This window comes from Coregonus lavaretus, assembly GCF_964263955.1.
Source record: "Coregonus lavaretus genome assembly, chromosome: 36".
Lineage (NCBI taxonomy): Eukaryota > Metazoa > Chordata > Actinopteri > Salmoniformes > Salmonidae > Coregonus > Coregonus lavaretus.
Genome location: NC_140023.1, coordinates 7758768 through 7785853, shown reverse-complemented (window position 1 = coordinate 7785853; position 27086 = coordinate 7758768). Strand labels below are relative to the sequence as shown.

Below are 27086 nucleotides of genomic sequence, written 5' to 3'. Positions count from 1 at the left end.
AAAACATCAATCGGTGATTGACGGGAATTAAAGATCTTTTAAAACCTAGGATTCCATTTCTGCACATGGTTTGTATGTAATATTTTCATTCAAACCATATTCCCATCAGGAAAATGTTTTTGAATGGATAATAAACTGTACATTAATAAACAGTTTATGATAAACCCTACCTCTTTAAGGAATACCTGGAATAGTGTAACAGTAATCCTTCTACCCCCCCCCCCCCCCCACCCTCCCATAAAAAAAAGAAGAAAAAAAGGGTGGTTGTCCCACTGGCTATCATAAATTGAATGCACCAATTTGTAAGTCGCTCTGGATAAGAGCGTCTGCTAAATGACTTAAATGTAAATGTTATGATATACTGCTGGAGAATAGTTATTCTGTAGATCCTGTCAAAAGGATCTACAATGTGGTATAATGATCTTCACTATGAACTCATCAGACAGTATTATACTGCTGTGTAGTACCCCAAATATGCACCTACAATAGGAGCTTGTGCCAACTGATATATGATTTTTAAACACTTTTTTAGCATTGACAATTACATTCTATGATGTCTACAGTGTGATGGAAAACCATTTAGCTGGATATGTTAGACTGTCTCTCTTTTGGCTGTGGCAGGAGGCAGGAGGTCAGTGATGTAACTGTGTCCATGTTCTATGTTGTAGTTTGTGTGATCTGGAGCACATGGATTTGGTCTGTCTGAGGCTAGGGTTTACTAGCTACACTCCCCACACCACTTTATTACCCAGCAGCCACTCTGCTTTCTCAGCCTGACTGTGGTCACTGGGAGAGGCTACTCCACAGGAGGTTGGTGGCCTCTTAATTGGGGAGGACAGGCTTGTGGTAATGGCTGGAGCAGAATCACTGGAATGGTAATAAATACATCAAACACATGGTTTGATGGCATTCCATTGGCTCCGTTCCAGCCATTATTATGAGCCTTCCTCTCCTCAGCAGCCTCCACTGGTCTACTCTACTGTGAACTATACATGATACCGCCCATGGTTTTACCAAGGCTGTTGGTTTATCTATATATTTTAACTTGATCAGCAGTTATAAATGTACTTGGCACAATATAGTGAAATATAGTAAAAGATAGTGATGATGGATATTTATTGTACAGATGTAGAATTTAATTTGATGGCCCTGTTGCAGGATAACTTTCTCGCAATGCAGGAAATGTGAAACTTGTAGTGTATTTGAGGTTTAAAAAGGCTTCTCAAGTTTGTAATTTACACTTTGAAATTTCAGACTTGATTTTCCCTTGCGAAAAAATGTATCAACCCCTAGAAAAATGTCCATTAATTATATTCCACAAAATAATTATAATTTCCTGTTGCTGCAAGATTATTTTCCTGCTGTAGCAAACTGGCTCAAATTAAGATCCTTCATCTGTACAATAAACAATATTTCGAGACTCCACAAACTAAAGCAGCTAATTTAAAGGCCTAGTGCAGTCAAAAATGTGATTTTCCTGTGTTTTATATATGTTTCCACACTATGACGTTAGGATAATATCCTAGCGTGAAATTTTGAAATTGATGATAATGCCCTTTTAGTGTAAGAGCTGTTTGAAAAGACAGCCTGAAATTTCAGCCTGTTTTGGTGGGATGGAGTTTTGGCCTGCCTTGTGATGTCACAAGGTGGTAAATTAGTTAATATACCAATAAGAAAGAGAGTTCCAAACCTCTCTGCCAATTGCAGCTATTTTTCAGTTTATATCTATATCTATATATCTATATCTATAGACTATCAGTAACATTTCAACTAACTATCTACTAACCCTAGCATAACCCTAACCATAACCCTTATCCTAACCCTAAACTTAACCCTTACCCTAACCCTTATTCTAACCCTAACTGTAACCTTAGCAAGCAGTTGCTTATCAACAGATCAACAGTTGATACAGTGAGGGAAAAAAGTATTTGATCCCCTGTTGTTTTTGTACGTTTGCCCACTGACAAAGAAATGATCAGTCTATAATTTTAATGGTAGGTTTATTTGAACAGTGAGAGACAGAATAACAACAAAAAAATCCAGAAAAACACACGTCAAAAATGTTATAAATTGATTTGCATTTTAATGAGGGAAATAAGTATTTGACCCCCTCTCAATCAGAAAGATTTCTGGCTCCCAGGTGTCTTTTATACAGGTAACGAGCTGAGATTAGGAGCACACTCTTAAAGGGAGTGCTCCTAATCTCAGCTTGTTACCTGTATAAAAGACACCTGTCCACAGAAGCAATCAATCAATCAGATTCCAAACTCTCCACCATGGCCAAGACCAAAGAGCTCTCCAAGGATGTCAGGGACAAGATTGTAGACCTACACAAGGCTGGAATGGGCTACAAGACCATCACCAAGCAGCTTGGTGAGAAGGTGACAACAGTTGGTGCGATTATTCGCAAATGGAAGAAACAAAATAACTGTCAATCTCCCTCGGCCTGGGGCTCCATGCAAGATCTCACCTCATGGAGTTGCAATGATCATGAGAACGGTGAGGAATCAGCCCAGAACTACACGGGAGGATCTAGTCAATGATCTCAAGGCAGCTGGGACCATAGTCACCAAGAAAACAATTGGTAACACACTACGCCGTGAAGGACTGAAATCCTGCAGCGCCCGCAAGGTCCTCCTGCTCAAGAAAGCACATATACAGGCCCGTCTGAAGTTTGCCAATGAACATCTGAATGATTCAGAGGAGAAATGGGTGAAAGTGTTCTGGTCAGATGAGACCAAAATCGAGCTCTTTGGCATCAACTCAACTCGCCGTGTTTAGAGGAGGAGGAATGCTGCCTATGACCCCAAGAACACCATCCCCACCATCAAACATGGAGGTGGAATCAATATGCTTTGGGGGTGTTTTTCTGCTACGGGGACAGGACAACTTCACCACATCAAAGGGACGATGGACGGGGCCATGTACCGTCAAATCTTGGGTGAGAACCTCCTTCCCTCAGCCAGGGCATTGAAAATGGGTAGTGGATGGGTATTCCAGCATGACAATGACCCAAAACACACGGCCAAGGCAACAAAGGAGTGGCTCAAGAAGAAGCACATTAAGGTCCTGGAGTGGCCTAGCCAGTCTCCAGACCTTAATCCCATAGAAAATCTGTGGAGGAAGCTGAAGGTTCGAGTTGCCAAACGTCAGTCTCAAAACCTTAATGACTTGGATAAGATCTGCAAAGAGGAGTGGAACAAAATCCCTCCTGAGATGTATGCAAACCTGGTGGCCAACTACAAGAAACGTCTGACCTCTGTGATTGCCAACAATGGTTTTGCCACCAAGTACTAAGTCATGTTTTGCAGAGGGGTCAAATACTTATTTCCCTCATTAAAATGCAAATCAATTTATAACATTTATGACATGTGTTTTTCTGGATTTTTTTTGTTGTTATTCTGTCTCTCACTGTTCAAATAAACCTACCATTACAATTATAGACTGATCATGTCTTTGTCAGTGGGCAAACGTACAAAATCAGCAAGGGATCAAATACTTTTTTCCCTCACTGTAGTATGGCCATCTTTAGAGCATCTACAGACCGACTTTCCGGACTATTCAAATAAAGTGTGACCCTTAATTGTTACCCAGAAATGATTTGATATTGAGATAAAAACTCTTTCATATATTTGTGATGTGCCAATCTATTCTCACATTGTTGTTGTGACATTTTACTTTTAAATAGTGAAGTCTTGCCATTGATATGCCTTAAAGGCACAGGCCTTTAACGCATTTAGTGGTTTGTGTAAAACCTAATTTGATAAACAAACAATCACAGAGAAAACAGCACAATGGGCATACACTACTGTACACTTAGTGGGCCATATTTTGAATGGTCTCCTACTTATCTCTGTATGAACTGCATTATCAACGGAACGGGTTGAAGTGATAAGTCGAGATGTATCTAAGATCTACACATTCTGGATCACCCCATTGAAAATATGATGGATGTGGAGAACTGAACTTTAAGGGGAAATTTTCAATCACTTTAATCTGACTAAACAGGTTTATCATTTGCATAATGTTTGTGGGAGAATTGGCAACAGTTCTTTTCCCATAAAAGGAAAAGATAAAGGGACATTGAGGCTCAGTTCTGGCCTGTTTTGGACTCATTTTATATAGAGCCATGACTACAGGGAACTCTCTTCCACCTCAACTCAAGCGAGCAGTAAAATCTGATAAAAAAATAAACAGATAAAACAATACCTCACGGAACGACATGGACTGTGAAGAGACACACTCTAACACACACATACACACACACACACTCTAACACACACTACACACACGCACACAAATTGTATTATTGTATATTTTATATTGTAAATGTGTAATATCTGAACAATGTAACTTTTAATGCACAATGTGTTGATGTATTGTTGTATTATGATGTAGTCTGTTGTTTTACTATAATGTATTACTGTATTTCTGTTTGGACCTTAGGAAGAGTAATAAATAATCAATAATACATTTAAAAGCTTGATCCTCTTTCCGTTGTCTGTTCTCACTCTCTCTCTCTCTCTCTCTCTCTCTCTCTCTCTCTCTCTCTCTCTCTCTCTCTCTCACACTCTCTCTCTCTCTCTCTCTCTCTCTCTCTCTCTCTCTCTCTCTCTCGCTCTCTCGCTCTCTCTCTCTCTTTCGCTCTCTCTCTCGCTCACTCTCTCGCTCTGTCTCTCTCTCACTCTTGCTCTCTCTCTCTCACTCTCTATCTCTCTCTCGCTCTCTATCTCTCTCTCGCTCTCTCTCTCTCTTTCGCTCTCTCTCTCTCTCGCTCACTCTCTCGCTCTGTCTCTCTCTCACTCTTGCTCTCGCTCTCTCTCTCTCTCTCTCGCTCTCTCTCTCTCTCTCGCTATCTCTCTCTCGCTCTCTCACTCTCTCTCTCTCTCTCTCTCTCTCTCTCGCTATCTCTCTCTCTCTCTCACTCTCTCACTCTCTCGCTCTCTCTCTCAGGTGGTGAAGCTGTTGAACACCAAGCGATCTCAGAATGTGGGGATCCTCATGTCCAGCATCCACTTGGACATGAAGGACATTCAGAATGGTGAGTGGTGATGTTCCACCTCAACACAGCATAACGACGTCATTGCAACCAGTTACGCCCGCTGGGTAGTTACAGTTGAAGTCGGAAGTTTACATACACTTAGGTTGGAGTCATTAAAACTTGTTTTTCAACCACTCCACAAATTTCTTGTTAACAAACTATAGTTTTGGCAAGTCGGTTAGGACATCTACTTTGTGCATGACACAAGTAATTTTTCCAACAATTGTTTACAGACAGATTATTTCACTTATAATTCACTGTATCACAATTCCAGTGGGTCAGAAGTTGACATACACTAAGTTGACTGTGCCTTTAAACAGCTTGGAAAATTCCAGAAAATGACTTTAGAAGCTTCTGATAGGCTAATTGACATCATTTGAGTCAATTGGAGGTGTACCTGTGGATCTATTTCAAGGCCTACACTCAGTGCCTCTTTGCTTGACATCATGGGAAAATCAAAAGAAATCAGCCAAGACCTCAGAAAAAAGATTGTAGACCTCCACAAGTCTGGTTCATCCTTGGGAGCAATTTCCAAACGCCTGAAGGTACCACGTTCATCTGTACAAACAATAGTATGCAAGTATAAACACCATGGGACAACGCAGCCGTCATATCGCTCAGGAAGGAGATGCGTTCTGTCTCCTAGAGACAAACGTACTTTGGTGCGAAAAGTGCAAATCAATCCCAGAACAACAGCAAAGGACCTTGTGAAGATGCTGGAGGAAACAGGTACAAAAGTATCTATATCCACAGTAAAACGAGTCCTATATCAACATAACCTAAAAGGCCGCTCAGCAAGGAAGAAGCCACTGCTCCAAAACCACCATAAAAAAGCCAGATTACGGTTTGCAACTGCACATGGGGAAAAAGATTGTACTTTTTGGAGAAATATCCTCTGGTCTGATGAAACAAAAATAGAACTGTTTGGCCATAATGACCATCGTTATGTTTGGAGGAAAAAGGGGGATGCTTGCAAGCCGAAGAACACCATCCCAACTGTGAAGCACGGGGGTGGCAGCATCATGAGGTGGGGGTGCTTTGCTGCAAGAGGGGCTGGTGCACTTCACAAAATAGATGGCATCATGAGGAAGGAAAAGTATGTGGATATATTGAAGCAACATCTCAAAACATCAGTCAGGAAGTTAAAGCTTGGTCGCAAATGGGTCTTCCAAATGGACAATGACCCCAAGCATACTTCCAAAGTTGTGGCAAAATGGCTTAAGGACAACAAAGTCAAGGTATTGGAGTGGCCATCACAAAGCCCTGACCTCAATCCTATAGAAAATGTGTGGGCAGAATTGAAAAAGTGTGTGCGAGCAAGGAGGCCTACAAACCTGACTCAGTTACACCAGCTCTGTCAGGAGAAATGGGCTAAAATTCACCCAACTTATTGTGGGAAGCTTGTGGAAGGCTACCCGAAATGTTTGACCCAAGTTAAACAATTTAAAGGAAATGCTACCAAATACTAATTGAGTGTATGTAAACTTCTGACCCACTGGGTATTTGATGAAAGAATTAAAAGCTGAAATAAATAATTATCTCTACTATTATTCTGACATTTCACATTCTTAAAATAAAGTGGTGATCCTAACTGATCTAAGACAATGAATTTTTACAAGGATTAAATGTCAGGAATTGTGAAAACTGAGTTTAAATGTATTTGGCTAAGGTGTATGTAAACTTACGACTTCAACTGTACCTTAATTGACCTCTCTAGACTTCTGATGGATCTAGTCATAATTCAGGTGTGGTGTTATTGCCTCAAGTGAGAGGCCTCATTATTAAGTTATCACTAGACTTTGAAGTATGAAGGATGTACTATTATCTTTCTCTCTGTGTGTTTCCATCTTTCATTTAGTTTACTATATTCTATTTTATCTCGCTCTCTCTCTCTCTTTCTCTAATCTATTGTCACTCTGCGTCCTAGTCTAAACTGCCTTTTTAAAGTGGAACTACTCCAGACTTAACTGAGAATGGATTCTCCTCCTGTTATAGTCCTCTGATTGCCTCGCCATTCATCCCTCATCCGTGTGTCTAAACACTCCTTGTAAGATGTACGCTGGGGAGGGTCTGTCTATCCTATAAGTCCTCTTGATAGGCTTATCTCAATGGGAGGAGGTGGGCCATACTCATCAGTCGCCAGTGTTAGGACTTTCTTTCAGCATACAGCATTAGTGTTGATTAGAGGGTACGGTATTTCATGGGGTGATGAGATTGGGAAAGAGAAATACAGTGCTTCACATGTTCAGAATGATCTGGGAACCCTCCAGATAATGTTACACTGTTTGGGATTTAAATATGTTCTCTAAACCCCACATCTAAAGAGACAAATGAGAAAGATACTTTTTTTTCTGAATCATAGTTTTTGATCTTCTTTTTTATGACTATGGCATTGTTTTATAGAGAGTCAAGTTAGCTCTCCATTGGTGGTTATTTAAGCAATAAGGCACGAGGGGGTGTGGTATATGGCCAATATACCACGGCTAAGGGCTGTTCTTAAGCACGACACATCGCTGAGTGCCTGGACATATTGACCATATTGACCATATACCACACCCTCTCGTGCCTTATTGTCAGATACTCAGCCCTGTTTGAGTCAGTAACTAAAACCAAATTAGTGAGAGAGAGAGAGCAGGCAGGCAGAGAGAGAGAGAGCAGGCAGAGAGAGAGAGCAGGCAGCGAGAGAGAGAGCAGGCAGAGAGAGAGAGAGCAGGCAGAGAGATAGAGAGCAGGCAGAGAGAGAGAGCAGGCAGCGAGAGAGAGAGCAGGCAGAGAGAGAGAGAGAGCAGGCAGAGAGAGAGAGCAGGCAGAGAGAGAGAGCAGGCAGTGAGAGAGAGAGCAGGCAGAGAGAGAGAGAGCAGGCAGAGAGATAGAGAGCAGGCAGAGAGAGAGAGAACAGGCAGAGAGAGAGAGAGCAGGCAGAGAGAGAGAGAAGAGGCAGCGAGAGAGAGAGCAGGCGGAGAGAGAGAGAGCAGGCGGAGAGAGAGAGAGCAGGCGGAGAGAGAGAGAGCAGGCGGAGAGAGAGAGAGCAGGCGGAGAGAGAGAGAGCAGGCAGAGAGAGAGCAGGCGGAGAGAGAGATAGCAGGCAGAGAGAGAGAGCAAGCAGAGAGAGACCAGGCGCTGCAAGGAAGGGGGAGGCTGGCCCTGTGGTGACTGTGGAGGGAAAGAGAGTGTGAAAGGGTTGAGAGTGAAAGCTAAATAAAGAGAGAGAGAAACTGGCAGACAGAGGGTATGGTGTGAGAGAGAGAGAAATGGAGTATGTGACGGAGTCACAGGGGGACTGAAGTAGAGATAGAGGAATGAATATTATAGAAGAAGAAAAGCTTTCCGAGGATTGTTCATCTTCTCTCACAGCAATTTTCTGTTGACAGACAGACATGGGAAAATGAAATAAAATAAAGAACTGACAGTTTTACTTGTTTGACCAGACTGACCACATTATAGAAACACCAAAAGGCCTTTACACAGGAATTTACAAATCCAACATGATTTCCTGCAGATCATGGCCAGCCAAATGAATGATTGGAAGAGGATCACAACAGGGTTGATGCTTTGTTTATTGGTTTATTTGGATCCCCATTAGCTTTTGCAAAGGCAGCAGCTATTCTTCCTGGGGTCCACAAAAAACACAAAACATGACAAGTAACGAAACTCTGGGCCTTCTGAGTGGCGCAGCGGTCTAAGGCACTGCATGCAGTGCTAGAGGTGTCACTACAGACCCTGGTTCGATCCCAGGCTGTGTCGCAGCCAGCCTCGACCAGGAGACCCATGAGGCGGCGCACAATTGGCCCAGCGTCGTCCGGGTTAGGGGAGGGTTTGGCCGGCCGGGATGTCCATGTCCCATCGCGCTCTAGCGATGCCTTGTGGCGGGCCGGGCGCATGCATGCTGACTACGGTGTACGGTGTTTCCTTCGACATATTGGTGCGGGTTAAGCAAGCAGTGCGGCTTGGCGGGGTCGTGTTTCGGAGGACGCATGGCTCTCGACCTTCGCCTCTCCCGAGTCCGTAGAGGATGGGACAAGACTGTAACTACCAATTGGATATCACTAACAAGTAAAGGTACACTGATAGACAGGTCGGCGAAAATACTGATTCTTCACACAGAGATTACTTGCTAGATATTGCTGCACTGTCAGAACTAGAAGCACAAGCATTTCGCTACAATCGCAATAACATCTGCTAACCATGTGTATGTGACCAATACATTTGATTTGATTTGAGATTAAGGGATTAGGTGGTGAACAGTAGCTACAGAGGTTTTCGTAGAACCCTCATTCAACTGATTTATCTATGGTTATATTCCAGGGAAGGTTACATTCTGCTTCTATTACATAGGAGCTTGTGTGCAAAAGTTTCAGTTAGGAATGCATGTGTCATGCAAGTTGATGAACCTTTCGTAATCAGAAGTACCGTCGGAGACCCTGAATATGTAATGTTTGTTATATCCTGTTTCTTTGAGATGAGCTTTGTTACAGTACTTCAACATAGATCAAATGATATACCTGTGTGGTCTCACTGTGCTCAATGCATACCTCCACCAGTGTTAAAGGGGAGGGCTGATCACGTGGATACTCAGTTCCAATAGTACCTGTTGTGTGAGAAAGCAGTCTGTACTGCAGTGTGTGAGATGTGTCACCAGTTCATCAGATGGCCAACAAGAACCGCCCTGGTACAAACAACCTAGAAACCAAATGTATTGTAGATATGTGTATTCATTTTTGTACTGTAGATTATTCATGTGTTGAAGTCACTGTGTTTTTACCAGCAACAGGCCAAAACCTGTTTCTCATATTTGTCATGGATCAAAATCCAGGATCAATAGCATTATTTAGTAGGGAAATGGGACTGTAATCAGTCTAGATATCTTGACATGTTATCTTTTAGTCCAACATGAATTATAACTCAGTCAGGGGGCTAAAGGTATGAGTGTATGGCAGATCTGCCAAGGTTGAAAACATGTTGTTGTTGTTCTTGTCATGACTGGTTAAGATTTATTTGTGAGATGGGACCAAAATCTTTTATCCAATAGGAACTTGGCAGATATTATCATTAAATGCTACCTATTCTTTCCTTTCCTTTAAAGCCATTCTGAACATGGACAACACTGTGGTGGACCTTGAGACCTTGCAATCCCTGTATGACAATGTAAGTTGTTTGCAATATATTCATGATTATACACTATGCTTTTTCATTGTAAACGTTTGATGACAAGAACTTTCACAAAAGAAAAAAAAAGAGTTTTGGGTTTCTCAACCTCCAGTCCGTGGACCTGTGCTGGTCCGTGGGGTTTTGCTGGCCACTGGTCCCTGAGGTGGTTAATTGACACTAATTTAGTCAGCACTACATTGAAAAAAACTACAATTCCCATCAATTAAGTGCACCTTCCTTGGAACATGTGGGAAGGCAGGCTTTTCAGAAACAGTCTTTGAATCTTTAGTCATTACCTAAGTCTTTATAGTATTTCCAGAATAGTTTAATGATTTTGTTGTGGATGTCAGTTCCACAGCGTCTGCTCTGAACATGCCTCTGTATCTGGAGTTCATGTTCCATCTGGTCCACTTGAAAGGCGAACTAAAGGAAATGTGCTTTAAATACCAAAACAAACATGGACGCCACAATCCCTATTGGTATGTGTGGTATTTGGCCACAGAGTCAGCCCTGTGTACTGTATGTCTGCTGGAAGGGGATATACTTTTCTCTAGTAAACTTCTATTGTTGTTTAAAGAAGTTGGCTCCTCTCTTGTAAGACATGCATTATCATACAAGGGGAGTAGAGACACATTATCTCTATTGGGTTTTAATGTATTTCTCTCCACTGTTATAATAGGCACTGTTTTATTCAAGTACAATGGGATAATAGAATAATGTAATAAAGTTTGTTATTATTTAATTGCTTTAGAATAAGACTCCCTAGTACACCCTGCTGGTGGTGAAGGTTCCCATAGCTACATCATTAGCCCTGCAAGACGTAAAACGGCCAGTGGAGGCTGCTGAGGGGAGGATGGCTCATAATAATGGCTGGAACGGAGGAAATGGAATGGTATCAAACACATGGAAACCATATGTTTGATGTATTTGATACCATTCCACTGATTCCACTTCAGCCATTACCACGAGCCCGTCCTCCCCAATTAAGGTCCCACCAACCTCCTGTGGTTTAACCTCTCTCCCTCTTCTGTCTTGCCTGAGGCTGTGTTATTGAGTTGAGGAGCCAAATTGTTTCTCTTTTGTATTGCGAGACTCCATCCTGTCTCCCGGTCTCCAACCCCTAACCACAGTTGGCAGTGTAGCCACCCTGACTTCGGAATGAGGGGTTCTAATGGTTACACCCTCACAGTTCTAGAACACACTCACAAACACAGAGCCATGGAGAAGGTCACTCCTCACTTCACAGTAAGACGTGGAGTCACCCTGTCTGTGGGCTCTGAGAATATAACCACTACTGCTCTCACAACACAAACCCACAGGAAGGAAGAGGTCACTGTGAGGTACCCCTCCCCACAAATATCAGGAGTCGTAACCATCTCACACGACTCTTAGAAGTTCAGGGAACCCCTCCCAACACCACATCACTGTGCACATGATAAGCAACAGCATGACAAACTCCAACCCTTACACTCATGACATCTACTCATAGGCTGCGACTGCAGAGGTTGAGGAACATTATAACAACACTGACATTTTGAATGAAAAACACATAATTGATGACAGTGACATGGGTCAGTACAATAATAGCACCTCAGGCTACGTTCTCACAGAACCCTTTCATCAGAAAATAATCTTGACTTGAAGTTTAGTGCCATACATGGGAGGTTTAGAAAAACAGAGTTGACCAGAAATAAAGGATTGTTCACATAGCAGTGACCTTTGGTCCAAAGTCATTTTCCAAAAGGTCACCTTTCTCTGTAATGTCACATGCAACTTTCTCTCATACTATCACAGCCAAAAAGAAATGTACCAATTCATAGATCTCACCATCATATCTTCTTGTCCACAAATTACTCCTCACGTTGGTACACCCACAAGTTTAAAAAGGACCTGTTTCATGTTAAATGTATTTACACTTTAAAACATGTTGTTAACCAGAACCAGAGCTTCCCCTCGCGGACCCAAGGCAGAGTGTGTTGAATACTAATTCACCCTGTGTTTGATGTGCTACTGCTGATTTATTCCTGGGCCAGGCTCTGGAGTCAACGTCAGGTCCCCTAGCCTGCTTCCTCAGACAAGCCTGAAGTCATGAGAGTTTGCTTACAGAGTTTACATTTCTCTGTGTCTGACGTTTTATGGTTTTGCATTCTGGATCAGACCTGTCAACCTCTATTGTCTTTGCCTTTGTTAAATGAGAGGCCATCTCTGTCCTGGTTTATTTTTGTTCGACCACCTTGTACTAAACTGTGGTTTTGTGTCGGAGAATGGGCAAATATGTTATAAATCGAAACCATACTATAGTGTTTATAAAGTATCTGCAAGGGCTGTATTTGACCACATTCAGTTCCCTTCTAAGTGAAAGAACAGGGTTTGTGTGCATGTACAGTATATCTCAAGCACAAGGTATTCTTTTGTGTTTCACTACTGTTACCCATTATCACACTCTTTACCTATTTCAGAGAGCCCAGCAAGACGAGATGGAGAAGATTGAGAAGCACATCAAGTCATCCAAAGATAAGGATGACAGAAAGCCATTGGACAAGCCTGAACAGTGAGAGCAAATGTTGGCCAAGAAAATCACTATTTCAAAATGGGGTCTGGTTAAGTCTTTTATCACTATCATCTTGTTCTTGTTCTATCCTCTTCTCTAAGGTTTCTCTTCCAGTTGTCCCAAATCCCCAATTTCTCAGGAAGGGTGTTTTGCATCCTCTTTCAATCAACCTTTGATGAATGCATCTCCTCCATCCTCCGGAAAGTTGAAATCCTTCAGAGAGTGTGTACTGTGAGTCTCCTCTACATCTGTCTGAAAACAGCCTGTAACGTTAGTGGACAATGTAATGTACAGCCATGCATCCAGAGTGTTCGGTGCATAAGGAATGAGAGCCATTATCTCTGCAGAGGGCAAATATTGATACCAGATGCACTGAAATGAACTATCTCTCGCTCTTCTTCTGTTTTGTCTATTTCCCCCTCTGTCTTCTCTATCCTCTCTCTTATATATTCTGTCTCTCATTTCCCTTTCTCCTCCTTTCATTTATCCTTCTCTACCTGTCTTCGTCCTCCCCTTCCTCTAACTCCCTCAACTCCTTGTCTCTGTCTTTCCCCATGCTGTGTATCAGATTCTGCAGAGAGGTCAGTGTGTGATGCAGGTGCTAGCTCTCGTCTTAGCTTTTGGGAACTTCATGAACGGAGGGAACCGATCACGCGGGCAGGCTGACGGCTTCACTCTGGACATCCTGCCCAAACTCAAGGACGTCAAGAGCAGTGTGAGTGTGTGTTGAGCTCGGACCATAACTGCTCTATTACGGTGCTTAGGGAATGGCTTTGTCCCCAAATGAGTGGGTGACTGACTGCTTGTTAGACTTTTGGTGTACCACCAGTGGTGTCCTGTAAGAACATAGTGGTCAGTGTTTTCAGTATTGGAATCCCAGAGAGGTGCCCATAAAGAATATAAGACAAGTTACCAGCAGAGATTTCACTTGTGTTTGATGCATTGCTTTGCGGTGCTGAACTTCTAAGTGAAAACATTCTGCTCTAAAATGATTAGATTAATGACAAAAAGGATTTACGGTTTATTTATTTGGTTTATTTATTTCTCTCTTTCAGGATAACTCTCAGAGTCTTTTGTCATACATCGTTGCTTACTATCTAAGGCACTTTGATGAGGTATGTTTTAGTTCCTGTTTATTTGAACCCCTTTCTGATTTACTCTGATTTGCTGAGATATCTTTCCAGACCCCTTTTCATCTTCCTTCTCGCCAGAGGATAGCGTGGCTTATTTTTTAATCAAATTATTTATTTTCCTTTCCCCCATTTTGCAACAGTTCCCTCTCAGTTCAGGCCGACCTGTACTACGTTAGCTGGCACAGGATCCAAAGGGGGCCTATTGTAAATAATTAGGTTAGCCAGATGAGATGAACTCAGCCGAGAGTATGTTGCCAACATCAACCTACATGACACTGTTCTGGGCTCCTAATGGCTCCCTGGTAACACTGATGGACAGCATAAACGTATTCTTCGATTACAATGGCTCCTCTCTAGCTGATGACTATAACCACTACCACCATGCAACCGTATCTTATTGGGAATGTTTGGACTACTGATAAGATACTACTGATATCCCAATCTTACCTGAGATGTATGCTGGAGAGGGTTGCTCTGGTCTTTGATGATGATTGACTTTGACTGTGTGTGTGTGTGTGTGTGTGTGTGTGTGTGTGTGTGTGTTGTCAGGACGCAGGTAGAGAGACCTGTGTCTACCCTCTCCCTGAACCCCAGGACCTCTTCCAGGCCTCTCAGATGAAGTTTGAGGACTTTCAGAGAGATCTACGCAAGCTAAGGAAAGACCTCAACGGTGAGACTGGCTCCCACAAATATATTTTTCTCCATTGGAGCTCCATTTGCAAACCTTGGACTGTATATCACCAACACCAGGTAGTAAACCTGAATCAACGTTGATTATGACAGGTGTCACATCATGTTTATGATCCATTGTGTAGAGTTTATGAAAGTATAACTCGGGTGAAATGCATCCCTGTATCTCTATCATGGGAATTTCTTCCAAGTGTGCCCAACCATAGTGCTGTCTTGATCACGGAACAGGGTCAACAGATAGCATCTGTTTGTCGTACAGACCACCAAACCAGATGGAGAGTCAGGAGCTGACTCCTGTAGAATCCGCTAGGTGCGCTTTTACTGTCCTCACAACACAGAGATCCAAACAAGCGAGGTTCAGAGGGCTTCTCCTACCTGTGTGCCCCAGCTCAGGCCCCTCAGAGTGGGTCAAGGGCCTGGAGAGGCCTCCTTATTTATGCAGCACCCGCATACTCACATGGGGTGGCGCGCAATTGGCCCAGGTTAGGGGAGGGAATGGCCGGCAGGGATGTAGCTCAGTTGATAGAGCACGGCGTTTGCAACGCCAGGGTTGTGGGTTCGATTCCCATAGGGGGTATGAAAAAAAAAAAATGTATGCACTAACTAACTGTAAGTCGCTCTGGATAAGAGCTTCTGCTAAATGACTAAAATGTAAATGTAAATTACAAACCATAAGATCTGAAGGTCCCATAATTAAAACCTTCAAAACTATCAGTGTACTGGGTGGGTAGCAATAATGTTTGACAGCCATCCAGTAGAGCAAGAACAGAATATAGTCTGTGTATCCTTTTTATTATAGTTCAACCTAAATACTAGGTCACTTCGCATATAATACAAGTCCAGGTAGCATTTATGAAAATGTTTTGGAGGTTTACAGGGAATTACTGCGATCAGGCTTGGCTGAAAGTCTGTAAAGTCTTTTCCCAACAAAAAGCCCTGATGAAGTGTGGAAATGAGATTATACACTTAAAGCCAAGCTCATTGGTTGAAAACAAAATCCCTGTGCGACCGAATTAATGACTGAATGGGGAAATACTTATTATATTCATTAGTCAGTCCTGACTCATTCAACACTTACAGCACGTTATAGGGGTCTACAGGTGGGGAAACATTAACGCTAACAGAGTGCATCTATTTTATATGTGTCGATCAAGAATAATCACCCAAATCTCCTCTGTTCTCTATCATGTTTTATGTATCTTACTGTTAAACCTATTGTTTTTTACTGCACTGCAATCAATCTTCTCATTATTTCTAACGCGTGAAGATCGGGTTGCCCAGGTCCATTGGGAGGCTGACTCACTTACTCATTCCCAATGGCAGTGTACCATGATGGCGTACATAAATGCTTCATCACATACTGTAGGGTTCTCTTTACTTTAGAGCTGAGTGTTGTAACAGATGTGGGCTTCGATGACAGTTGCCTTGGGATTAGGTTAATTAGTAGGCGTCCCACAGCAGTGGGCTTGTATGGCCCTCAGGACAACAGCTAGCTCCACAGAGGGGGCCATATGGTCAACCAATTAACTCCGAGAACTCTGGCAGGCAAGTTTTTGGATTCATCATGGCCGCTGATGGACCGTGACTCTGGGGTGCGTCAAGGGACGCTTAAGGGGTCTGCAGGTTCCAAGGGTATCACTCATTGTTTGGAGAAAAGTATTAGGGTGAATGGGAATGCATCATTACTGGTTAGTTTGCCGTTGCCCAATCCATTATGTATGGTAATTAGCCCCAATTACACAAACAGGTAGAGTGTAATATTGCAATGTCAAAAATAGTATTTACAAGCTGTCTCATTCTTTTTCTTCCTTCTTTGTGCTCCTCCACTCCAGCATGCTCGGCCGAGACAGAGAAGGTCTGTCAGGTCTCTTCTGAAGAGCACTTGCAACCCTTTAAAGAGAAGATGGAGGAGTTTCTGAGCCAAGGTGAGTTTCCGAACACAGAGTACAGACAGGCAAGAGGTGAAGGTGCCCCAGTTGTGGTTACTTGACAAATGACTCAACAATCACTGAGGCCATTTTGGGTTGTGGCTGAGACAAATGGACCATTGATCAATGATAAGGGAAGCCATTTTGGTTCTTCAAGTGAGAGTCAAGCTTCGAGACGGGTCATTGATACCCCTTATCCTTGGTGCAACTAAAGTGTAGCTGTCCCAAAGATGGAGGCCAATAACTAATGCCTCAGATATCCCACTGGATTATGTTCAGTGTCAGAATACCTGACATGAGGAAGCCATCTTGGATCTGTGTTAGAGAATAGAGTGTAGAGATGGGCAGTTGATCATCATGCTAACCTTTGGTTAGACTGCACTGCATCTGTCCTGCCAAGACTGATATCTCAGTTGCTCTTCTGGTTAATGTACAGTGTTTGGAAGGAAGACATGTAGAGACCATCATTCTACCTGCTCAGACCTGCACCTTGTGACTATTTGCACTGACTCTCCACACATCAAACCCTTACACACAAACACACACAAGCACACACACACACACACACACACACACACACACACACACACAGTCAATGCAGCTGTTCTATTATATACTATTTATTCAACTGCATGACCAAGTCACTACCCACTTTATATTGTAAATACAGTCATACTTGACATAGCACACTGTATATTGTGTACATATCAGGTTATTACAATGCATACTATCTTCTTCTAATAACTTATTTTATTATTGTACTGCAATGTTGAGGGAGTTAGCATTTCACTGCACCTTTTATACCTGCTATAAACTGTGTATGTGACGAATGCAATTTGATTTGATTTTGATTTGATTCAACGCAGTTTCCATGGAGATCTCTGCTTATCCCAGACTGCATTGAATAACTCAAGGCTATTGTTTCAGCTTTGTCCCTATGTTATGATGAGCTGTAGCAGCACCTGTTAGCTGAGCCTTTGACCTGTCTGAAGGACATTTCAAGAGCAGACGTACACCCAGGCCAAACATGAACACATAATGAGGACTACAGGCGGGATTGGACCCTGACAGGGTAGATAGTGTAACTGTAATGGCAATCTGGTTTGTCCTTGTCTTCCTCCTCCTGGTCATTCTTCACCTCTTGTCTTTCCCTTTTTACTGTATGGCCTCTGGGAGAGCCTCCTCTCTCAACTTCACTCGTTTACTCTCTCGTTCCCTCCATTCCTCCCTCCGTCATATCAGGAAATCAAATAAACACTTGGAGGAAGCTGTTTACCCTGGGAACAGTTAAAACAGGGATGATGAATTAGCAGCGGAAAGAGCGCTGATGATGAATCCACCTAGCGCCTTCCCTCTGCGATCGGCCATGTTTGTTTTCATTTGACCACAGTGTGTTTGTTATCACCCTCCCTCCCAGAGCCTTTCAACAACCTCCCTTGAAAGAGTACCTTCACCACTGCATCTCAGTCCTTTTAACTTACTTAACTCTGAGGTAAAGCATAGAAAACTCTGTTTAAAAGAATGGAACTATGCTCATCATAACAGACGAAGTAAGGTTTGGTTGTCATGTCTATTAAAACATGTAGGATGACATTCTAGGCAGTTTTACATAGCAGGGTATTTCTAGCTATCTGTTCCCTTTCTTCTTGTAATTCTGAGCTCACTGGCCCTTCTCAAGTGCTGTTCTATTCAAATGAGAGTTGGTAATCTATAACACATGCTCTTCCACTATGTTGCTCACTGTCCTTGAGTCCAACTTTAAAGGAAGCCTGGATGAAAGCGTCTCTCCGAAATAAATATTGGGTTTTCCCTTTGATGCAAATGACGAGGTTGTCCTCAGAGAGAGGAATGTTCGATGTAACACTGACATGTGACTTGGAAGGCTCCAGACTAAATTCGCTGGGTGCCTCCACTGCGGCAAAAAAAGAGCAACAACAGCAATGTCTTATTTGTGTTATTTCTATAATTTCAGACCCTGGAGTTAAACAGTTTCTGGCTCCACGGTTTCTACCACTCTTGTTTATTTTCTGACCATGAAACTAACCACAGAATAACACTGAAAGGGGACTCGTAGGAACGGCACTGTTTGGTCTAGCTCGATTTTCCCCGCTTGTTTCACAGATTCTCATGCATGCGATGCCTTTGATGGAGTCTCTGTGCCTCCGAACAGAACATTGGCCATGTGATAATCTGTTTCTGATGGAAATATTAAGATTAGTAATACTGGCTGCATGCTCTCTTCAGGGGACTGACTACTGCCTTGGCTAGAAGGGTTGCCTACTCATACCATGTCAGATAAGATTTATTCTGTGTTGTCCTAAATCAATTTTTAAACCTCTTGGTATTGTACTGACATGTGTATATAAGGCCGGTATTAACTCACCCTATACAGTGCATGATGTATGAAATTCAAAATGGATTCCATACTTCTTTGCTGATTGTTATGCTGTTGCATTGATCTGATGACATCCATCCTGTTCTGATTTCTGATTGGTTATTGATGAGCAATAGGAAGCAGATGTAGAAGAGAGCATCAGTTATAGGATGATTTAGTACAGGGAGCCGTGGACAAAAGTGATCGTCCCATTGTACATGTCAGCGTTTCTTAGATGTCGCTCTGGCTTCAATTACACGCAGCGATTTGATGTTCCCTGGATAAAGACAGGCCGAAGATCCATGCCAAGAAAGATTCCTAACCCGTCTGCTTTAGTGGATGTCTTGGAAAGCAATGAAGAGGTTTTAGGTTTCTATGGATTTGGATGCTACCCTTGAAGGAACTAAGAATGGTATATATCTACTAGCAGGATTGTGTGTGAAAGCAAAAGCAATATAGCTGGAGAAACACGCAGATGAGATTGGCTGGGGTTTGAACCCGGGTCGTCTGCACGCCACAAGACTGTTGTTAGTCCAAAAGCAAGCGTGGTTCACCGAACCACCTAAGGTACAGTTCACCTTAGCTTTGACATCCTTGTCTGCACACTACAAGACTGTGTCAGCCCACTCAACTAAAACGTTGGCCTATAGGCATTTTCTCAGGTAGCTAATGCAAGTCAGGTCTCAGACAAATATTGGTTCACCAGAACACCTTAGTTACAGTATCACAGACTTCCTCAATATCTCGATGAAGTTACTGCACTGTAAAAAAAAAAAAGAAGAAAAAAAAAAGATATTGATTCAATGTACAATTGTAAGGCAACCAGCTGCAATAGGATTGTGAGTTTGCTCAACAAAATGTTCACACACAAACTTTTGTTGTGAGTTTGCTCAACACATTTTTTTTTGTTGCAAACTCACAATCCTATTGCAGCTGGTTGCCGTACAATTGTACGTCGAATCAACATATTTGTTTATACAGGGTGGAAGGAGAGAGAATTATGAAAAAATCCTCCTAAGGCTAAGGATATCCTCTGGAATTCCTCTGAGTTTGAGGATATTTCACAATAATTCCCTGAACTCATTAATACTAAATGTACACAAAGAACACTTGCCTAGAAAACCATGGTGTTCATTTGTCAGTGGTGTCACCGCAGTCAGTTCAACACACAATTACATGAACTAACCCTGAAAATGACAGCAAGTGTTATTAATGGTGATGTGTGAAATCCTGTGCAAACTGTCTATAAAGGGGAAACCCAGTCATTCTGCCTATATGAGAAATTGTTTAAGCTACACTACTTGGACAAAAGCTTGTCGAACATCTCATTCCAAAATCATGGCCATTAATATGGAGTTGGTCCCCCCTTTGCTGCTATAACAGCCTCCACTCTTCTGGGAATGATTTCCACTAAATGTTGGAACATTGCTACGGGGACTTGCTTCCAGTCGGCCACAAGAGCATTAGTGAGGTCGAGCACTGATGTTGGGTGATTAGGCCTGGCTCGCAGTCTGCATTCCAATTCATCCCAAAGGTGTTCGATGGGGTTGAGGTCAGGGCGCTGTGCAGGCCAGTCAAGTTCTTCTACACCGATCTCGACAAACCATTTCTGTATGGACCTCACTTTGTGCACTGGGGCATTGTCATGCTGAAACAGGAAAGGGCCTTCCCCAAACTGTTGCCACAAAGTTGGAAGCACAGAATCGTCTAGAATGTCATTGTATGCTGTAGCGTTAAGATTTCCCTTCACTGGAACTAAGGGGCCTAGCCCGAACCATGAAAAACAGCCCCAGAACATTATTCCTCCTTCACCAAATGTTACAGTTGGCACTATGCATTGGGGCAGGTAGTGTTCTCCTGGCATCCGCCAAACCCAGATTTGTCCGTCGGACTGCCAGATGGTGAAGCGTGATTCATCACTCAGGAGAACGCGTTTACACTGCTCCAGAGTCCAATGGCGGCGAGCTTTACACCACTCCAGCCGACTCTTTGAATTGTGCATGGTGATCTTAGGCTTGTGTGCGGCTGCTTGGCCATGGAAACCCATTTCATGAAGCTCCCAACAAACAGTTATTGTGCTGACGTTGCTTCCAGAGGCAGTTTGGAACTCGGTAGTGAGTGTTGCAACCGAGGACAGACGATTTTTACGAGCTAAGTGCTTCAGCACTCAGCGATCCCGTTCTGTGAGCTTATGTGGCCTACCACTTCGCGGCTGAGCCGTTGTTGCTCCTAGACGTTTCCACTTCACAATAACAGCACTAACAGTTGACCAGGGTGGCTCTAGGAGGGCAGAAATTGTATGAACTGACTTGTTGGAAAGGTGGCATCCTATGACAGTGCCACGTTGAAAGTCACGGGCCATTCTACTGCCAATGTTTGTCTATGGAGATTGCATGGCTGTGTGCACGATTTTATACACCTGTCAGAAACGGGTGTGGCTGAAATAGCAGAATCCACTCATTTGAAGGGGTGTCCACATACTTTTGTGTATTTATCAATACTGATAATAAAACCTTGTTCTATAGCTTATGTGTAACCGGCCGCATTGTTATCATCACCGCATTGTATCTTTATGTTTTCCATAATAATTGAACTAGTAACTACAGTAGCTCATGGGATGGAGTACCACATGTACAGTATATAATGATCCATTACTGCTGAACTCTGCATACTGTCTGATGTTATCCTGTTGAGTGGCTTGCTATGCCTATATTCTGACTATGTTTTCTCTCACAGCAAAAACTCATCTGGAGGCACAAGAAACACAACTAGAGAACACTCATAAGATGTAAGAATACACCTGATGTGATTTTTTCAGATGTTAGAGCTTCAGTATGATAACATTGGGACAATGATAATGTTGTGTCACAACAGCTTACTAAATTATCAGCTAAGTTCACTCTTTACTGCGCTGTGTCAATGTTTAGATCCCCAGGCTACATGGAACATGTACCTCTACCTCTAGATGGCCTTTACTGCGGGTCATGTGATAGACTAAAGGTGTCCAGTGTCTGGGTTGTTTATCCAAGCAGAGCCAGAGTAGACAGCGTTGGCTCCAGGCTTCTGTTAACACTAGGCAGGAATGTGTTCCCCCCAAACTCCAGGGTATTGATCAAGCACAAAACCAGGGCATTTGTCACTTTCACGTGTGCTCTCTCTTCCTCTATTTATCTTTCTCTCCTGTTTGTCTCTCTCTCTCTCTCTCTCTCTCTCTCTCTCTCTCTCTCTCTCTCTCTCTCTCTCTCTCTCTCTCTCTCTCTCTCTCTCTCTCTCTCTCTCTCTCTCTCTCTCTCTCTCTCTCTCTCTCTCTCTCTCTCTCTCTCTCTCTCTCTCTCCCCCTTTCTTTATGTGTTTGTCTCTGAGACTTGAGCACAGTGAGATTCATTTCCTTTAAAGGTTTTATAACCTTTTCATCTGGAATTTTATGTGTGGAGGGAGAATATCACTTTTATGTTATCGACTTAGGAAAGAATGTGATTGTGGCAGCTAATACATTCTAGTATTTCTTTGTGTACTGTTCTGAAATGTCCAGTCACCTTTACTTAGCATACTTCCATATCAAGTGTTTTTGTGAAATGCTCTTATTTTTCTAAGATTAACTTTCACATTTCACATATTTATTATAAGCCTGCAGGTTTCACAATAACTTAGTGTTTCTGTAATCTACAGTTGTAATTTGGGTATTTTGGGTTTGATGTAATGTTTTTGTTCTTTCTATCCTCAGTTTTCTGGAGCTGAGCGTGTTCTTTTCAGTCAAGGCCAAGGCGGGCGAGAAGGAAGTCTCTCCCAACACGCTGTTCTCTGTGTGGCATGAGTTCTCCACTGATTTCAAAGAGCTTTGGAAGAAGGAAAACAAACGGAGGTTACAGGAACGGTAAGGATTGGTGCAAGCGGTGTTTTGCAGTCCTTTTATGTGTGTTGAGTCTTATCGTATTCAATGAAAGACACTCTTTGCTGGGTCTAACTTTGTGGAGGGTTGTACAATGTATGTTCTGACCTTCTACAGACCTACCATAGACCTACCATAGACCTACCACAGATCGACTGTACGGTACATGTCAACTTTACTACTATATCTCCCTGGAACACAATGAACCTACTGTTTCACATTCACCCTCAAGCACACCAAGCACATTACCTTGACAAGCCAAGTGAAGTCATCCGTCAGCTTAGTGTGTAGAATAAAGCACCTTGACTGAGGTCAAATGTAGTGCACCTTGAGCTCTTCGACTCCCCTTGAAACAATAGAGAAGGCTGTGTGTTGTAACAACCAAGGATGCTGTGGCAATCAAACACCATTAATCCCAGAATGGAGTAGATGTTTTATGTAATCATCTCGTAGAAGGGAAATGGATCAGACAAACGTACATTTTGATTCCTATAGATATATTCATATTTCTATTGAACCTACCCTGTGCGGTCAATATCAAGCAGAAAGTCAGGAGTCGCCATAGATGAGAGTGTTGAATCTTCAGTGTTGGAATGAATGATCCCCAAACATGAGTTTCCAATAGCATGCATCACATGTTCACTATTAGATCCTATCAGAGTCATTCAAATTCATAGACAAGATAAGAGAGAGAAGGGTTGAAACGACCCAGATCGGTTTCTTAACCTCAATAATGAAAAGAACACATGAGCGATTCTGTTAGCTTCCAGTGGTTTGATGGGTTTAGAGATAGCATTTGAAAAGTCAACAAATGCTAATTGTTTCGTTCTGCTGGATGTAGATTACATTGTGATATGTATTTGTAAAATAAAAAGTCATGTCTTGTGTTTTGTTCATTTGCGGAATGATGAAAACAAAGTTGTATTCATTAACTATCTAGACAATTTAGACATTTAGACTCCCCCCCTCAACCTGACTTACTACAAAGGCATACCAAATTTGGACAAACACGCACACACGTGAATTTACTGGTGTAGAATGTATTTTTTTACAGCGTGCAGTGTTGAGAGTCAGGCCACTGAATGGTTTAAAGCTGGCTCTATCATCACAGTGGATCAGAAAGGGGCTTCTTAAAACATTGGAACTGGTCACCCATAACTTTCTCCTGTGTAAACAGCACAGACCCAAACCTTGCCTGGAGAACCTCACTGCTGAATTGCCTGACCTTTTACTACTGCTATCATACCTTATCTCCATTTCTAGGAGAAGGTACATTCAAATGCAAGCGTGTGTATATTACAAATGCATGGCTGAAACTAGTGGTGTCTTTTCAGACTGAAAATGGCAGAGGAGGTTTTCAAACAAGCCAGAGAGAAGGCCTCGTACAGCGTCAAACCCAAACAGTCCTCTGGAATAGTGAGTTCTCTTGTAGTCTATTTTTCCTTTGTCCTAAATACTTTTCTCCTAACACCTTTCTGTATATCTTCTGTCTCCTTATTCCTCATAATATACAAATGTAGGAACTTAATTTGACCTTTAGAAAATAATCTTGCAGCAATAGGATTTTAATGTATAGTCAATTTATGTAAATCACGAAGCTCATCTGCATGGAAAATTCTCAGCAACAAAGGAGTGATCAAATGAAGATCATACATCTGTATTTTCCCCCTTCTCACTCCTCGTTTTAAAAATCTCCGTATAAATCCCACCCGTCACCACTTTATTTTAGTGTCAAAATGCAGGGATTAATTCATTTACGTGCCCCATTGTAATGTCTGAAACTCACTTCCATCTGTTTTGAATTCCACAGAAAGCCAAACTGGGTCAGAAGATCTGAGCCAATGGACTGGAGAAGTCTTACCCAGGAAAGTTTGCACAAGTGAGATCAACACAATCTGATATGTCTTTTTAGCTATTGTAAATAGTTTATTTCTGTCATCCAACTGGTTATACATGTAAGTATGCCCAACAGGTTGTTACCGTGTTGGAAAGTTTGATATAAACACAGTACCATGCTTTGGCGCAGTCTGTCAATGAGAGATTTCCCCCAAGTCCAAAGAAAGTATTGTGCTGTCCAAAGTAAGTATTGTAGAATGAATTAAACAGTTAATTATTTTTGGACAGATGCCATTTTAATGAGAAATGCATCGTTTTCCAGTGAGACACACATGTTGTGGTATCTAGCCTATCCCCTGTAGCATTTGATAGAAGACACCAGTTAAGACAATCATGTTTCTATCCAATAAGCCATTTCTATCCATATCTGCACTGCCTTCCACTATAAAAAGGAGCACAAGAGTGAGCTTGTATATATTTGCTTACCAGACAGCAAGTGCCTTTATAGCACACTGAGCTAGTTAATGACAAATGAGCCAATGAAATGAATCTACATTACTCTGACAATACAACCTGTATGGAAACCAGACCTGCTTAGTGAAAACCTGCATTGTGACAATCATCAGTTTATCATACATTGTAGTTTCATAGAAGGATGATACATGATGTACAGTTGTAGTTTATGCAATAAATCATGAACTTAACCATGACTTGAGCTTAGCTGCTAAGGTATTTAGTACTAAGGTATTCAGTACTAAGGTATTTAGTAGGTCATCAGGATTTCACATCATCCTCTATTGTTTTTTATTATGGAACCATAGCTACATGTTGAAATAATATTATACAGTGAGAAATACTGATGTAAAATATAACTCTAAAAAATAACATTATCCACATTACATGTAAAATTATATGCAATCTGTATGTGACATATCATGTATGATTTGTATGTTTGAATTGTTTTCCTGTACTATGTTCTGTTGGAGCCTTGTAGAGCTGTTGGTGACTGTGTCCCCATGTGCAATAACGCCTTTGTTCCTGATAAAATACTATTTATTGAAGATGAATCATCCTGAAAGTCTTTATCTGAATAGTTGTTGAGCCTATTCTTCTCAACCATCATTAGTCAACCATATCCTTTAATGCCACAACATTGTTTGCATTCAGACCACACAGATGTTTCACATGAAATAGATTTTATATATATTTATAGCTAATTATCTTTTGACATATACATATATATTTATAGTACAACAGTTATACATAAAATAATAATATCATTTATTTACTGGCTAGCTTGATATTTGTGTGAAATATTTCACAGGTGGCTCTGAAATCCACAGGCAAATACTTAGACAGACTAGGGGTCTTTCTCTCAATCTGAAGCCCTATTGGCTGGACAGTTCCCCCAGGTAAGCCCAGTCCACAACACAACACAACATGCCATAGACAGCTGAAGAGCTCCACTTTCAGTCTAGAACTTGGTGCTGTGTTTATGGTTTTATATGTCCCTTCTAGAGCCAAAGGCCAGCTGAAAGGGGCCTTCAGTCCATGGCCATAGGTAAGGTAATATTACCAGTTTGTATAGAGTTGAAGGACCCAGTGGTTTTATATGACTGACTGTGTTGAACTGAAACATGTCTGTGCTTCAGTTGGTGTTGTGCTATGCTTCCATTTATGTCTTCGCTTTGCAGTTTCACCATAGCTGTCCATATAGTCAAAGGTCTAATAGATGGGCCACTCTGTACTACCAGTACCTGTAGGGTTCATTTAGTGTGACCAGTAGACCTGTGTACAAAGTGATGATGCAGAATAGTCCAATATAAGGGAGAGGTACTTGTCCCCTGTCATGTCTATGCTATTCATGTTCATGTTAACATTCACTTTCACAGTCACATTAGTGTCCATGGTGACTGTCATGGTCTGGTTCCGAAGAATTCCTCACAGTTTTCCGTTACCACTCACGTCCACCGACATACAGCGACACTGTTTGACACGCTGCACCTTGCGATGGCGAAAGGCCGGTTGCAGACCTGGACAGTCCAACTGCACAGTGAGCTGCGTGATGCGGTGCGGCCTGCAGAAGGAACAGGACTGGAAGGGCTCTTGGGCCTTGTTGTGGTTCTTCCGGCCGGACCCTGGGCCTCGATTTGAGCTGGGGCTCATGTGGCGGGGGATGTAGAAGGAGTTACACTGGCCATAGCAGAAGCGGTTGACCACTGTACGACTCCGGCAGCCCTCCTCGCTCACTGTCTGGCGGAGGGGTTGCGTCTTGCACCAGTCACGTCGGAGGTACCGGCGCTCCGTGACCACCAGGGCCTCCCGACTTGACGAAAGGACTTCGGGTTTCCGCGGCAACAGGCGCTGACGCTCCGACAGGTTGCCTTTGGTCTTGAAAAGTGAGGGGATGGAGCCCTGGGGGCGGGGCTTCCTGGTCTCTGTGGCAACACAGAGCACCCCAGCCAGTAGGACCGGGAGAGTGATTCTCCAAAACAT

The 27086-nt window shown here is 42.4% G+C and overlaps 2 protein-coding genes across 2 annotated transcripts in view; one reads left to right on the top strand and one right to left on the bottom strand.

The window, feature by feature from the left end:
• Positions 1 to 24698, top strand: part of LOC311110513 (uncharacterized protein) — a gene marked incomplete at its 5' end in the record, with an annotated part of 38405 nt that extends 13707 nt beyond the window's left edge. The window contains 12 exons of the mRNA XM_084153033.1: positions 4954 to 5041; positions 10125 to 10186; positions 12649 to 12740; positions 12842 to 12971; positions 13309 to 13455; positions 13796 to 13855; positions 14423 to 14543; positions 16396 to 16488; positions 21602 to 21653; positions 22590 to 22739; positions 24089 to 24170; positions 24565 to 24698. Coding sequence (XP_084009159.1) covers positions 4954 to 5041; positions 10125 to 10186; positions 12649 to 12740; positions 12842 to 12971; positions 13309 to 13455; positions 13796 to 13855; positions 14423 to 14543; positions 16396 to 16488; positions 21602 to 21653; positions 22590 to 22739; positions 24089 to 24170; positions 24565 to 24591 — 1104 coding nt within the window. The 3' untranslated portion in view covers positions 24592 to 24698. The remainder of the gene's footprint in view (positions 1 to 4953; positions 5042 to 10124; positions 10187 to 12648; positions 12741 to 12841; positions 12972 to 13308; positions 13456 to 13795; positions 13856 to 14422; positions 14544 to 16395; positions 16489 to 21601; positions 21654 to 22589; positions 22740 to 24088; positions 24171 to 24564) is intronic.
• Positions 24699 to 26531: 1833 nt separating this feature from the next.
• LOC311110641 (gremlin-2-like) lies at positions 26532 to 27086 on the bottom strand (the record flags this gene model as incomplete). The annotated part of the gene is made up of 1 exon (XM_084153181.1): positions 26532 to 27086. The coding sequence occupies one exon, from the start codon at positions 27084 to 27086 to the stop codon at positions 26532 to 26534; it is 555 nt and encodes a 184-aa protein (XP_084009307.1).